The sequence below is a fragment of the Coturnix japonica genome, chromosome 4, assembly GCF_001577835.2.
Source record: "Coturnix japonica isolate 7356 chromosome 4, Coturnix japonica 2.1, whole genome shotgun sequence".
Classification (NCBI taxonomy): Eukaryota; Metazoa; Chordata; class Aves; order Galliformes; family Phasianidae; genus Coturnix; species Coturnix japonica.
This window is the reverse complement of record NC_029519.1, coordinates 39,052,078-39,068,299: the sequence shown is the minus strand read 5'-3', so window position 1 is coordinate 39,068,299 and position 16,222 is coordinate 39,052,078. Positions and strand designations below refer to the sequence as shown.

The 16,222-nt window shown below is 34.9% G+C and overlaps 1 protein-coding gene across 2 annotated transcripts in view; it reads left to right on the top strand.

Moving 5' to 3' along the window:
- Positions 1-16,222, top strand: part of GLRA3 (glycine receptor alpha 3) — a 63,215-nt gene that overhangs the window by 34,041 nt on the left and 12,952 nt on the right. For both annotated transcript variants that reach the window (XM_015861832.2, XM_015861833.2), the window contains exons 4-6: positions 21-244; positions 2,093-2,175; positions 12,390-12,527. In XM_015861832.2, coding sequence (XP_015717318.1) covers positions 21-244; positions 2,093-2,175; positions 12,390-12,527 — 445 coding nt within the window. The remainder of the gene's footprint in view (positions 1-20; positions 245-2,092; positions 2,176-12,389; positions 12,528-16,222) is intronic.

The following is a 16,222-nucleotide window of genomic DNA, read 5'->3' as shown; positions in this document are numbered from 1 at the left end:
TTGTTTTCTCTTTCATTCAGGATTATCGAGTGAACATCTTTCTCCGTCAGAATTGGAATGATCCACGTCTTGCATATAGTGAATATCCAGATGACTCTTTAGACTTAGATCCATCCATGCTGGATTCAATTTGGAAACCAGATTTATTCTTTGCTAATGAAAAAGGTGCCAACTTTCATGAAGTTACAACGGATAATAAATTGTTGAGAATTTTCAAAAATGGAAATGTACTTTATTCTATCAGGTGAGTCTCTAATCATGTGATTTTTTTCAAATAGAAGTTCGTAAGCGTATCTAGGAATTGTTAACAGCTATTTTCAGTTGCTAGGGTCATGCAGTTCAATTACTAAAGTAAAGGTGAACTCTGAATATTGAATTTCATCATAATTGCTCTTCATTTTTAATGCCAAAATAGAAAGTGATCTCTCATTTGAAGTATTCTTAGTAAAAATTGCAGTCACACTCCAACATGGAAACACGAGCCACTTGAGGAAGCATGAGATTTTAAGAATAGCTCACTTAGTGTTTGCTGGAGGTGGGGAGAAAAGTGGAAAGTAAACTTTTGAAACGTTTTAAGAAGCTGTAAGCAGCAGTCACACCTAAGTATTTACGATATTCAATTGTTTCAGTTCTTTTCTCCCCACTTTGCTTTTATTAATACAGACATTGTTAGACTGTAACAGTAGTAAAATCATTCTAACAGTTACCTTCAAAAATGTAATCAAACAAGAAATGAATTTGATATAGGTATACTAATGTTATAGCCATTATATATATATAGTATTAATTTAGTGACTTATTTGAGAAAAATGTTACATTTTTCAAAATGAATTTATCTCTTTTCCACTTTGCATTTGGTTTTGCATCATATTCCATCAAAGGGTAATTGAAACTTTTTGAGACATCAGTACTCCGAAGAATAATTTGTATACTAGGACAAAAAATAATAAAATAAAATAAAATAAAATAAAATAAAATAAAATAAAATAAAATAAAATAAAATAAGGAAATATTGTTTGTGACTTGTGTGAATATACAAGTGACAAGGAGTCCCCTTTTTCCCATCTTTCAGTGCAAGTGAACAGCATGTTGTCAAGTTTATACTGGAAGAAAGGGTTTTGTTAAAACTCCTACACTCATTTCATGTCCAAAAGAAGTCTGCCAGTCTGAGAACATAACCATTCTTCTAGTGTATTCTGTCACTAGGAACATATTGAAAGCAAGCAAAAAAGGATTCCTTTCCTCAACAAAAGCAAAATATATAGCTAAATCAATTATCTCCCAACTCAGTCTGAGAGATGCCTGCAGTTTGAATGTATGACCCCTCCTCCTTGCCCTACTTTCTCCAAATTCATTCAACACATAGACTATAAACAAAGGCACCCTGCTGAAGCAAACTCAGAAAGCAACTTCAATAGATTTCTGACCAAGTTCACAGCCTCGTGAAATGTGAGGAAAAAAAACACCATTATAATACTAGAGCTATAAGAGCACATGTTTACTGTGATGCTTGTGGATATCATATTCTTGTTGAAATAGAATGCTTAAGCATTCTAGGAAATACAGGAAATATGACAGCTAATGTAAAACACAACTATGTTTCAAATGTATAGGAATATGTCGGTCTACCACTAACATCATAAAAAGTTATAATGAATCTTTGTGTTGACAGTTTAAGCACCTTATTTTAGAACACTAAAAACTTATTTTGCCAGCACAGTTTGCAACTGATACCTGAAATGAAATTCTTGCAATTCCGGGTAAGATTTATGTCAATGATTTGAAATACTGTAACAATATAACAATAATAATAAATCTATAGCATGAAAAAGCATGAAGATGTTGCATTCCCTTATATGTAAGTTAGAAAACTCTACTGAGAAGGCTGTAACAAACTTTGGCATTCTGTTTTTGTTTTTTTTCCCCCACATTGTTGCCATTCTAGACTGAGAGGGTCACATGGATTCAGCTAATACAGAGCCCTTCTGAGAGCTATCTAATGAAAAAATGTGTTTTCTTCTATTTCTGATTACTTCCTTTGCTCTTATGCACTCCACCTGTGCAATTATATGGTATTTTTGTGTTCTTTCAGATTGACTTTAATACTGTCTTGCCCGATGGATCTCAAAAATTTTCCAATGGATGTGCAAACATGTATAATGCAGTTGGAAAGCTGTAAGTTTGTGCAATGTATCATCTTTCAGATACTTTTCTAGAGATTACAGAAGTTATGCATAGAGTAGAAATACTCCTTTCTAATAGCATGTGGAGAAAGAAATAAATCACCTATTTTAACCTGGGAAACGTTGATAATTTTCTAGGGAAAATATTTTTTCATTCTTACTTTTACAGACAATCAAGTTCATGTAAATCTAAATTCATTGCTAAAGTGATGTACTCAGTACCGGAGTTTACCTTTATGTGATGCTTAGGTGTATTGTGATTCACTGTGAAGTCTTCTCTGTGTTCACACGCACAGGAACAAAGTTATATGAGAGAACATAAGGAAAATATGAGAATAAATTAAGGAAGTGATTTATGTGATTTACTTGAAAAACTTGAAATTAAAATTATTTGGTGTACTTAAGTGATGGGAACAAGATAATTTATACTGAGTCCCTGCTCTTCAGATTCCTTCATCAGATCTTCAATTTATTTACACGTTAGAGCTACATATCTGTAGTTTTTACCTAATTATCCTAGAAATGACTAGAGAAAAGGCTTACTGTAAGGAGGAACAATAAAAGGTTACACTAAATGTATACATATATATATATGTTCATGATCCTATAAAGAGTATGCCACCTACACAGTTCTCAGCTTCTCTACTGGGGCAGGACCTTAAATCAGTGGAATAACCCTTAGATAATCTTGGAAAGGGCTGCGGACTTTCTAGGGTACTAATAGGAAGACCATACAAAGTATCATCCAACAAGGAAGCAAAAGTGAGCATGACATGACCACCAGCCAAACAGTGTAAGAAATCCTAAAAATGAGAAGGCTGCTGGGACTTGATGTAATTTGTAGTAGAGCGACTAGGCTGACACTGGAAACACCAAGCAAAACACAGAAGACCTACTTAATGGTCTTTTTACAACAGAGAAGATCTGATGGTTTGCCTAAGCCAGGTGTTACATCAGAGCTTGGAAAAAAACAAACTTAACAACTTTATGTGTTCTGAATAGTCTCTTCATAAAATCAGATACCTCTCAGTTCCCATGAACTGTACTATAGGGAACAAACACTTGTTAGTTGAATACCACTTTGGATGCCTTGCTGTGTTTTCCATCAGAATATTTTTCACTAACATCTTGTTTTTAATCATTCAGCAGCAGGCGTAAATTCCCTGCTGCACATCCTAGTAGTACAGAGAGTAGCATAATGCTCATAAAAGAACAACCAAACAAAATACAGATGTCTGCTTCATTTTGAGACGTTCAAAAATTTCTAATTACAGAGATAGTTCAAACCTGATTTCACAAGGAAGAGTTGCTTTATCTATCTCTATATTACCTGTAACTCAGACATTGAAAAATTGGGACTATGGCCAAATTACCTGGCCTGGGGCAGAAAATCTTTCAGTATGTCAGCTTTGGCTATGCTTAGATATCTGCTAGAAGATCAATGTGTTAGGTTTTCATAATTGAGCCAATAATTCCATGAAACTGAGAGAAATGTCTCTGGGACAGATTCAAAGAAAGTGGGCACAGCAACACAATTTCCATCCTCCTGGACCCTTAAGAGTAGGAGGCCATCTGTCTCAAAATGGTTTCCCTATCCCAGAGTACAGGAAGGGAATCAGACACTCAAGGAATTTACAAAAATGATCTCCTTTTTGGGCAGGCTCTGAAAAAGTGCTTCACATGAGTCTGAACTCTGAGCAATTTTCAAAACTTAGGGAAAGATGAACAGAAGCATCCCAATTCCAGAGCATTTTAGCTAAGAGTAGGCATCCATTCCTCTTTAGAATTACAAAAGAAAACAGGAAGATGGTTGCATATAGCATTTTCTTATGCCTTACATGAAACATCCTGAATAAAGAACTGAAATTAGATCCAAGAACATAAAGTCTTCTGAGAAACTCTAACTTCTATATTCTTTGGTGCACAGTAAAACAGCTCAAACAGGGGCACTGAAGCAAATGTCTTGATGTTTAATGCACTGTCCAGGGATGAGGAAGTTGTGGATTTCAAAACTCAGAACAAATTTGTCATGTCTAGAGTAAATTAACTGTTCACCGGGCTGTTTTATAAAAGGAAAAACAGTGACTTCAACTGAAGGACAGCAACTGTGCTTCCAGAAGTTTCTTTTTAAAATAAACATCACTTCTGTTCTTCCCACTGAGTGTCAAGTTAGGTAGGATTTGGTACAACTATGAATTTACAACATTTATTAATTCCAGAATTTCTTTAAACTGTTCCTGACCTTGCAAGCCAAATGTGACACTAAGCAAACTGGACAATTTGTAATGAATCACTCAGTTTTATCTTGCTCATCTTGCCACCACACAAAGTCACAACGAAAGTCTGACAGTTACTTATAAAAAACAAATAGTATATTTTGTTTCCTCTGCTATTAAAAAAAAAAAAAAAAAGCTAATTTTATTCAGTAATAGATATTTTCCATCAATATTGATACCATTGCTCCAGCACAGAAAGCCCTAAGAGGGAAAGTCATGTATAGCTTTTTTCCACAAATGGTAGCTGTATTTTGATGCAGCTTTTGTAATGGGTTTTCCAAGGTCAGTATCTGCAGCTCCATTTGCCCCTTCACTTAAATACTTTTTATGTGCTTCAGGATATAAGTGAGAGTGTATTCTATTTCAAAAGTATTTATTTTACCAAAAGATTTATCAAAAACTAGAATGAGCTGCTTTTGTATCTTTGAAAAGAAGCAAATGAAAATGCAGTTAGGATATAATCCCTTCCACATTTCTACGGTTCATGCTGGGGCAGCCTACAGGCATGTGAGATAATTTTAGTTTTATTCTGCTTGAATAAGACACAAAGAAATGTCAGCAAGATATTTATTTCTGAGGCTTATTTCACAGGAAAGATTTATTTTTTTTTCTTTCATGTGCTAGATCTTCTTGTGTCTATCTTAGGTTTTGTTTTTATCTCATAGCATTCCTTGATTCATATATTACAATTATATATATGTTGTATTATAACTTTGTCTGAAATTCAATATTCTTAAATCATCAACCAGTAGTACCATTAAAATACTACATCAGTTGTAAAAGGGAGAAATATGCCATGAGAAGCAGTATATGTAAGGGATAAAAATCATTTTACTTTGATGCTCTTTAAAAATCACCTTCCACCCCTTTTGATTTATAGGAGCTTTTCTGTCTTTCGAAGGAATCATCTCCCATTTGGGGGGATTTCAGAAAAAAATTGACTCTATACCGCATAATGGTGTTGCCTGAGCAGTATAATTTCTTCCTTCCCAGCCTCAAAACTGGAGGGACAGGGATTGCTGAAATAGAAAGATGTGTAGGCAAGCCAATAGGTAGTCTGCACCATGGGAAACATTGAGCACATTATTCCTCCCATAAAAACACAGATGACAAATAAAAGACCAGGGCTGTATTTCTGACCTGCCAGTGATCCTAGGGTATGTACTTGAATAGGTGTATGGCTTTTATCCTGTAGCAGGGTGACTCAACCCACTGTGTATATCGTAAAGTGAGACCTCATACACAGCTACCAAGAGACAGATAGCCATACTCCTCTGTTTCCAGCTAATACAGGATGAAAGGGCAGGAGCAATTGCTGCTGAGCCTACAGGTGATGCTGAAGACACAGAAACTAATATAAAAGTGACATCTGAAAACTTACAGACTTCAGCATATGCAAGGTTTGAGAGAGGTGGGAGAGGGCTGCATGTGAAATGCTGCTCTTTTCTCAAAATCTAATAAGGATAAAACTATCACAGGGAGATTCCATCAGAGGGCAATCCCTTTGGAATGTGGCTCAGAAATAATGTTTTCTTGGTAATCCAGAATAAATTTAGCCTACAATCATAATATGGTTGATTTTCAGAGCTAATATCAAGTCTTCCTGTGTTTTGCTGCTTGAAATTTAGGGTGCAGTCCAGAACTCTACCATGTTCTTTGCAGCAGTAATCTGTAGGCAGCCTGTCCTGGAAGCACTCTGTTGGGATGCCTAATGGAGAAGCAATGAAATTACTCTAGTCAGCATGACTGTTCTTTTCTCAGCTGAACCCCTACAGAACTACTCAGTTTGCTGAATAAGTCCAACGTTACTCTTGTACTTATATCTTACAAAACACTAAAGAAAAAAAAATTAGAATAGAGTTTAGGTTAATCACTGGGTTTAAAAGAAAGATAAAATAAAACCTCTATTCAAACCAAACTCTCTAGTAAAAAAAATGTTAGGTATTCAGGGTTTTTGTTTGTTTGTTTTTTGTTTCTAATGTTATTCATGTGATTGTTTATTGAATAAGAGAAATAGAACTAAGTTTTAATGTGTATATGTGTATTTTAAAAAGATGTATGAGAAGCAGTTTTTGAAGAATAGAACAGAATTAGCAGAAAATTTACAAGACATACCAATATTCAGGTGGCTCAGAAGATAGCTCAAAAATATTCTTCATGGTTTGGAATGGTACTTTGAAAGAGGTTAGAAGGAAAGAAATTAGCAAGTAAGACAGCTGTCAGGTATTTTAGAATTGTCAAGAGAATTTTCATTTGAAGTATATGTGGACTATTGAGGACTCATGAGAATTACTTCTCTTAAATACCAAGCTTTGTTTTTCTCTAGCAGAGTAATACTTGAACAGCCTCAAGAAGAGATGTCCATACTTTCAAGACACATTATTAATAATTAATTTATTAATAATTCTTCAAGACAAACTTGGATGTCCACTGTTTTGCTTATGAAAAAACAGGCTCTTATTGCACAAAGATGATATTGATTCAACTAAATTAAAATCTTTGTACTCCCAACCTGTATACAGCTGTCACAAATTGCTTGATTCTATTAGAATACATTCTGTATAGCTCTATACATGAAAGTTGAATTGAATCTTATTTAAGGTTGGTTTGGATCCTCTTTCAGAACTGAATGAATGCAGAAGTTACATGGCTTACTAAAATTGATAATAGTGAGGAAGAAGGGAAGAGATTCAAATGGCATTTTGTTCCAAGGACTTCACTTTTCTTTACAAGCATTGGAAACAACTTGTCAGTGCATTTTTTAAAAAAATCGTATTTTCTGGGAATGACAACCAAGCCCAAGAGAGCAGTCTGGTTTCCTCTCTTATAGGCACTATTATTGCCCTTGCTACTTGGAAATATTTCAGTAAGATTGCATTCTTTTTCCCTTGAACCTTTCCTGAAGAATGTAACTGCACACACTGAAAATTTTCAATTTAGCTAGAAAATCTTCAGTGCAGGCTAAAGATTAGAGTTTATTGGTCTTGTCTGTCTTCTGCTGAAAAGTTCTGTGCAGATAATGTAGATAAATTAAATAGACTGTCACTACAGTTTCATATTATTTGATGCTTAGGTTATTCAAATAGCTACACCAAATGTTCGAAGCAGATGTTCTGATAACCAGTTTTCATCTCCTGTCTTATCTTTCCCACTTCCTCCCACAGTACAGAGTTTTGCTTTCATTTTCCCACATTTATCACGAGTTCTGTAATAGATATAAAATTTAAGGAACAACTTCTGGAGGCCAAATCCAACTTTACTAATTGTTTCAGACACTCTACAATGAAAATTAAGTCAAAATTCTACTTAGTCTGGCAGTTTTTCATATTCATCTCAGGCAGAGGTCTCAGTCCGCCGGTACAATCTTTAGTAGCTTCTAAAAATCACATCAGGATCCAGAATATGAGTTACCTCTTTAAAAAGCTGTTTTTCTTAAAGGCCACAGTACTATACATACACACAATTCTTGACTGTTCCTGAGAACTTCATCATCTGGCAACTATCTCCTTCTGGGATTATAGTCTTGTCATATAGTTACCAACAACTGACCATCTGCTTTTGCATTACAGATGTGCAGGACCTCAGACTTAGGGTTAACATAGTCAGTATTGATGCAACCTAAGCTGTCCTGTTGAATTGCTATTCAAAAAAGCAATGTGGCTTTTTTCTTCCTTTTCCTACATTGATATACTTTTAGCAACTTGAGACTGAGACTTCCTGACCCAGAAGTGATATCTTTAAGGTTTGTGTCTTATATCTGTCTTCTATTTTTTTCTACCAATCTGTTTATGAACAACAAAAAAAAAAAATCTAATGGCCCTCTTTCCATTTACTGGTGAGGAGGCTGCAGCATCTGCAGAGCTATTAACATGCCTCTTAAGTCAGATATCAGTAGGAGCCTACAATGATAATGATCCTCCTTAACCTTATATGATGGTTGTTGTAGCCCTTCTATTTTACCTAGCATCGCAGAAGACTGTACTAGGAAATGAAAGTAAAACAGTTGATTCAAATTTCTGGGGCAAGGGAGATAACATGCAGTTAATCTAGGAAGAAACTGATGCCAGTTACATCAGACTGCCTCTAAGAATGGAAGGCCGCATCATAGCCTTTTTACACAAAAACTAGTAGTGTACCTCTATAGGTTTGTTGATTTCTGGTTCATCCTTTGATTAACTTGCCATTAGAGGCCTCCTGGTCTATTTTCTCCTCTTTTCCCTTGTATCCAAAGTGGCACACCTGAAAATAAAATTTTACCTACTCTTGCAGCACCTGATTCTCTTTCACACACTTTCATTCTGCCAAGTTAAATACATTCTACTTCTCTAGAGCCTCAGTCAACATTGTTGGTCAGTCACTATAGCTGTTTCTTATTTTTTGAACATGCTCTTTCTTCCATTGGTAAAAGAGTAGTGCAGACTAGAAAGAAAACTCATTGAAAGGAAGTGAAACAAGCTGTACATCAGTGATGTCAAACGTAGAAGCTAACAGAGCTTCTTTCAACAATGCCCTATTTTTTCATTCTTAGAATATGTACAAAACACAGACAAAAAGCATAACTAATGGGCCCTTTCCTCTCCTAACAAGAGTATCAGCCAGAAAATAAGACCATGCAAAGAAGTTATCTGTCTTGTTGAATTATATTATTGAATACAGCTGCATTCAGATCAATTATTTTTAATTGCAGAAACACTCAGCTCTAATTAGAAGCTTGATCAGTGTAGATGGTGCTGCATAAACTCAGCACAAGGAGATCTTGTTATTCACTTCAGTCATCCATTTTTGCTCAGCTAGGAGTAGCTGATCTTATTCAGGCAATGAACTACTTTATTCACCTTCATTTTTATTTCTGTACAAATTTTTTCAGCAGCAGATGGATGAGCGTACTTTTTATTCTGCAGCTGAGTAGAGCAAATGCAGACCTGCTTTGTTACAGTATCTAATCAGATTTCTATTTTGCAAATGTAGGCCTCAGTTTGCCACATACATATGCATGAATGATATATATAGCCCCACAGAACTCAAGTGGTAGCTTCAGGATTTTAAATTTATCCACATAATTTCAATATAGTAAACATTTATGACTGGCAATTGTAGGATCCTGAATCTAAAAAATAACACTCTGACCTTGAGACTCCGAAATTTTCGTTTCCAAAGCTCCCTATGTTTCTTTAATTTGCTGCGCACACAACCCCCACGTTTGATGGTACTAAATGCTTTGATGCCTTATTCATAACAAGACCATACGTCTCTACTTGTCAATGTTGCTGAGACTGAACCTCACGGTAACTTCAGAATATGCCACAATGTCTTCACAATGCTGGGCCACTTCAATAGGAAACACAAATTACATTATTCAACAGAGTTCACAAAACTTACATTCTCCATATCTGATCTTCCTGCTTCTTGTGTATATAATACCATGCACTTAAATTGTTATTGTATTTAAACCACGGTATAACTACTAATTTTCATTTAAAAAACCATTTCCATTCTTCTATTCCCCAACATGCCCCATGCACACAACAATACCCACCAGCGCTAACTACTGTGCTATGCAGCAGGTTTTCTTCATGAAAGTAGTTAAGAAACAAAAATACTTGCCTGTTTTGCTCAGAGTATCTAGGGAGTTGCAGTGTGCTCTTGCACTTCTTTCTTACAAATTCTCTGATTTTGTTTCATATCTACAAATAACAAGATACTTACCACTGTATTCCTGCTTTCTCTCATGCACGGATGAAAGAATGAAGTGATAGGTGGAAAAATATATTCATCAAATTGTCTGGAACCATATCAAACAATATAATATTTTAATTTAGAAAAACAAGAATACCTGTGATAATAATGCTCAATAAAGAAAATCCAGGGACAAATTAGCGTTATCAAATAGTTCAATATTCAAAATTAATTTTACTCTAAATTTCACTAATTCATTGGGCACATTTGTTTGTATTTCATATTGAATAAAGGGAGAAAAATTAATAGAGACTAAGTCAATATAACTATTAGAAGTAAGATATACATTATACCGTTCGTTTGTTTTGGAATAACATAAAATTCTATCTCCATTAAGTTCTTTTGTATACATTTACTGAATCAGTGCAATATTGCAAAACTAGAGTTACAGTATTGAATGAAGTATTAAATATTTAAAATATAGACTATTAAACTATTATATCAGAACTTTGTATATACTTACCATTTTTCTTATATAACATTATTGAAGAATTAGTGGACAAAGTAGATATTCAAAGTTAAAAATACATTAGAGATGAATTAATTTGATTTAGTGAAATACCTTTTGACGCAGCAGTTGTTTCTTGTCAGTTCAATGAGTTTTACTCAGGGGATATAACTTCTGGCCTTAATCTATAAGCATCAAATGTTTACACACAACCGCTTTTTGTCTGAATACATGCAAAGTCTGGTAAGAGCTATATTTCTGAATTTTTCGTGTTTATAACATTTTATAATGAATTTTAAATCAGTGTTTATAGTGTCATGTTTGCAAGTACAGATGAAAAATATACATTTAATGCATGCACTTATTTAAAAGGATATGGGTTTGTTTTTATTATTTTCATCTAGTCACAACAAAATACCAAAGAAGATAAACCAGTATCATTCTAAGTGCTTGTGAAAGCCTTAGTATTAAAGGCACTCTCCAGAAGAAACAACAAATCTGAAGGTGTTGCAAACTGTTTTAAATTTACAGTCACTGATTCTTAACGTGCAGAAACTTTCAAAGACAGATCGGAAAGAATGAAGCATGTTTCACATTTCAGGCCAGTATATCAAAATAGCATGTCTGAATATTATTTGTAGATATATTCAAAGAGTAATAAAGTTATTGAATACAACAAGGGAAAGATTTATGTATGCATAACAAAGGGCTTATTTCCCTCACTAGAATTCAAAATTTCAGTATTTTCTGAACACTCTATTTAAACACTAAATTGTTACTGAGAGGTTAAAAGATATTTCCATTTATCAGCAGGTTATTCTTAACAGCTCATTGGCTTTGGAGTAAAGTAGAAAAAGAAACATTGCAAAGAAGCTAAATGGATGTAAAAATGACTCCATTCTTTTCCTCACGCTTCAATCTATTATATATGAGTCAAGTGTACCCTTTTGGGTCAAGCTATTTCAACAATAGAAGCCATTTAGTTTTAGATTTCAGCCTTAAAGTCTCACATTGTCTGAATTCATTAAATCCTGAGAAAAACTAAATAAAACCTTAATGAGAATAGGAAGCTTTTTTCTTTTTTCTTTTTGAGTTGTCACAAACAGACAACATAAACAGAAAAACATTGGAATAGAATGCCAAGGTTATATTCTATGACATATACAGAGGATATAAAATAGGTTTTCCCCGTTGAAAGTCCACGCACATATTCAGCTGAAAGATAGATAGAATTCTTCACAGTCTGCTAGTATGAGATAACGATCAATTGTTTTTCCATTTTTTCCCACTAGAGTCAGAGAAAAGTATTTTTTCAGTTCAAATAGCACCTCACTGCTGGATAAATTTTCATTGCTTCCTTTCAAGAATTTGTATCTAAATTAAAACAAATTGACATAAACACATAAATATAACATTGACAGCCTAACATTTCATTCAATATAGAATGAGAGGGAAATATGATAGGGCAAGGGAGAATAAATACATAAAAATGAGCCAAACATAGCTGACCTTGATGCTACCTAACTATTAAGATTTCAAAGAAGAAAGCTTTACTTTTTCCTAGCTCAGTGTGGCTGAGAATGGCAAATAATGCTTTTTCATTAAATAGCCCAAAGAGATCCGTTGCATTTTCTACCTTAATATCATTTGCTGAAGTCATCACTATTTGGTATGTCCCTGCCTTTCAAAGTCTGCCACTGACTTAGAGTGTATTTTTTTTAATTATTATTTTTTTTTTTTTTTTAGTTGGATACACAATGAATGATCTCATTTTTGAATGGCAAGAAAAAGGAGCAGTTCAAGTAGCAGAAGGCCTCACCCTGCCACAGTTTCTGTTGAAAGAAGAAAAGGATTTGTGTTACTGCACCAAGCATTACAATACAGGTAGGAAAACACATTAGTGGTGAAAACCAGAAAGCCGTCACTTTTACATTATTGTTATTTTGGAGAAGTTTATATGTTTATTTAATATTCTCAGTGAACTCACAGGATTGAAACATACAGGTGCATTTTTCAGGACAAGGCAATCTTAAAGAATTGACACTATGAAACAAAAGCTTCTGGTGGCTGAGAAAACTTCTATTTCAGTAAGCTTAAGAAAAATATATATTTGAAATAATAAAGAAGTAATTCAGTCAGGAGCTCATTTTTTTTTTTTTCTTTAGCAAGTGCCAAGACTACATACACACTTCAGGATCTGAAGCTATGTCAGGAAAAGACTCCATTACTTCTTCCAAGCCAGCTACCCTTGCCCTTTTTCTTTATGGCAAGGAAAAAATGCAAACCAGCTGAAAGTATCCTTACATACTTTGTACATAGATGAATGTACAAACTAGAAGAGGCTGTCCAGAGTGGAGACCTTTGTAGAACTGTGATGTTGTGTTTAGCTTATCGTCTCTAGGATACTGGGAAAAACAAAGTTTTATCATTACTAATTTAGTCATTCTGTTTCTAATTGTAAACAAAGCTGCCTTGAAAACTGGATGATCACAAGCATAATAATCCTCTAAAAATATATATAGCAAATTCTAAGAGTACACAGCTTCCATTTTCTCAAGTTAAAAACAAACAAAGCACACAATTAGGATTCTTTCATTCATCCATTCTCTCTTAAAGTCTGCTCTCCATTGTGATTATTGATATTCTAAACGTAACTTGAAATTTAAGTTTCAAACTAATTTATTTGTATTTTGCTGAATTGATAGAGGGGAGAAAATTCAGCAGGCAGCATTCATAAAGAATGCCCCATTGCAGTGAAAATAAAAGTGCTTTTCCACACTGAATGTATCACAGCTGCCCTGATACCCTAAGCATAGAGAACTGAAGGTTCTATAATAATTTCTATTTAGACTGGTGAAACAGTGTGTAAGGTGGAGTGATACAGAGATGATAACAGATATTCAAAAGATTATTTATTAGGAAAAACTCACCAATGTGGACACCTTCACTGGGAAATGCTAAGGCAATCTCCACCAGAGAGCAATCTCCAAGAGATGCTGCCTTAGTGGTGGTCAGCCCTTAAATAAGGTCTAGAGGAGGTGGAGTCAAGCTCCACCCCTTCCGGGAGCACAGCTAAATTACTCTCACCTGTGCTCCCACAGCTGACCCAACACTTGTCTCAGCTGATTAATCAGAGGTTCAGGCTGTGATTAACAATTTACCACGCACAGTGAAAGTCATAATGGTCAGTAGCTACCTTGCATCAGTTCCTACAAGCAGTCAAATAGCATCTTGAGACTTGTTCCAGAGTCTACTTGTTCTTATTCTCCCTCTAGGACTACCACCAAAGTACATTAGAAATGTCATTTAATTCTCCAGTATGGAAGTAGAACTGCAGATACATCTTGCAGAATACGTGTTCTCCCATGGTCTACCCAGGGATGTTTTGTTTTGTTTTGAATGAACATTGTCTGGATGTTTTATTTCATCCATATAAAAATCAGGTTTAGTGTCTATAAAACCATTGTACAGAACAGAATCTTTACGTTCTACTAGCAGATCTAAAGCTAAGTCAGCCATTTAGGCTGAGTGCATTCTAATCACCGAAGAAGTCTCAGTCTCTTTCCTGTTCTCTATCAGAACTTAATCTTATGCTAAATCTGAGCCGCTAACTGTTCTTCAGGGGGGAAATTGAAGTGCTGGAAGAAAGGACCATGATAACACTTGAATTGCCCCAAATGATGTTAGCAAATATTCACAGCCAGCTAAATTCTGGCCCATCGACTGGCTGGATGTTAGGCCTTTGTCTGCATCCAACATTTGACATGTGTTGGATATTTTATATTTTGAACTAGTGCTCGCCTCTAATGTACTGAGAATGAATTATTTGTGCAGTGCTCCTAGCTGATGGTCTCTCTTTCGCAGGCTGAGATCACTGCATGAGTGTGTGTCTCTTCTGATCCATCCAAGCACCCAGACAAACACTAAACCACAGCTAACCTGACTTTGAATTCGAAATGGACTACAGGAAAAAAACAGATCACAGCTGGATGATGGCTTCAGCTAGGAAAAAACAGCACAGCTTCTGCTGGCTGCTTCCTAGCTGAAGTTTGCATCTGCTAGTGCATGTGTTGTTTTTTTATTCTGCTTCAGCCAAGTTTATGCAGGTGGTTCTGACTTTAGCCAGAAAGGGCAAAAACTAACAACACCCTTTTGACACTTAGACCAAGAACTGCTGCAAATTGTGTCTGCTGAGACTGACTTCTGTCTGCTGCCTTTTTCCTCTGATGTATCCTATAGACAAGAAAGCCTAGTAATCTGTGCAGAAACAGAAGGGTTTTCTATTTGGGTAGGCATCTGTCTCCCTGGGAAGTTGCTTCCTATTAAGTTCAGCACTACATGGGAACAGAGGAGAGGAGGAACACAGCAGTTTTGGCTGGGAAGCAGACTACAGCTGAGGGTGAAATCCCACTGTCAATGTAATTCCATCTGCTCTTATGTGGACTGGCAGGTGCAAAAACTCACTGGGCCTAAAAGGAAGGCAGGAATATTAAGTCACACATTCAGTGGAGTTAAAAAGATTTATAACTTGTACATTTAGCATAATCTTATAACTAATGCCTTTGTAAATATGGTGGGTTGTTGCTTTTATTATTTATTTATTTAGTGCTCTTTGGCAGAATAAAGGTTTCACACAATGGAATTTACTATAGCACTGTAGAAATAACTAGAGGCCTGTTAAAAGAAATACTATGAAAACAACAAAGTTCAGAATATAATTGCAAGCACTTATTATGCTTGGAATTAAAGCATTTAAGTTTGACTTTTTGTAGTATTCATTTTCGTATGGCTAATGTTAGAACTATAACATAGTATACCAAGTATAGAACAAGCTTGTTCTTTGAATCGTTAATAAATCTGATACATAAATGTAATTAGGATGATAAATATTAATGCACTGTTAATGGAACCATTTCTTATAAGACAGCATTTTGGCAGATGAAGCTGAAATAGGAAAATGCTATCAAAAGCTAGTTGAAAGCATATCAAGAAAGAAAACCTTCATATCAATTAAGAAATAAATAACTAAAAGTCTTTCCATGTTAGATTTGGAATTAAGAAATGCTCTTATTCAAATAAGCAGGAAATCTGTCAAATATATATATCTTGCTATGATAAAAACTTTCACATATACAGTATTTATAGTAATAACATTGCCTTCAGCACAGTTTATGCCTGATTAATGTAAGCATTGAGTAGAATTAGAAAATATAATGAGATCAGGCCATTATCAGATCTGAAAAAAAAACCTACAATTTACAGAGTAAAATGCCTAGATCAGAGAAAACCCTGATCACACATTTTGGCACTTCTATGTGCAGACCGTAGATTTTTTTGTTCTAGTTATTTTAAATCAGTAGAAGTTGCTTGATGCTCAGTATTCAGAAAAATGAGGCTACTCAATCTGTTTCTTGAAGTAGCCCATTCTTAAGTCTTCTGTTTCCGTTTGTAAGTTGAAACAATTTGAATGGAGGTAAAGGGAAATACTTTAGGGGATCTCTTGTTGATGACCTAGCACCTACACTGTTGTCACTACATTTTCTTCCAGTTCATTGGAATAAAGAAAAAATAATGTAAGC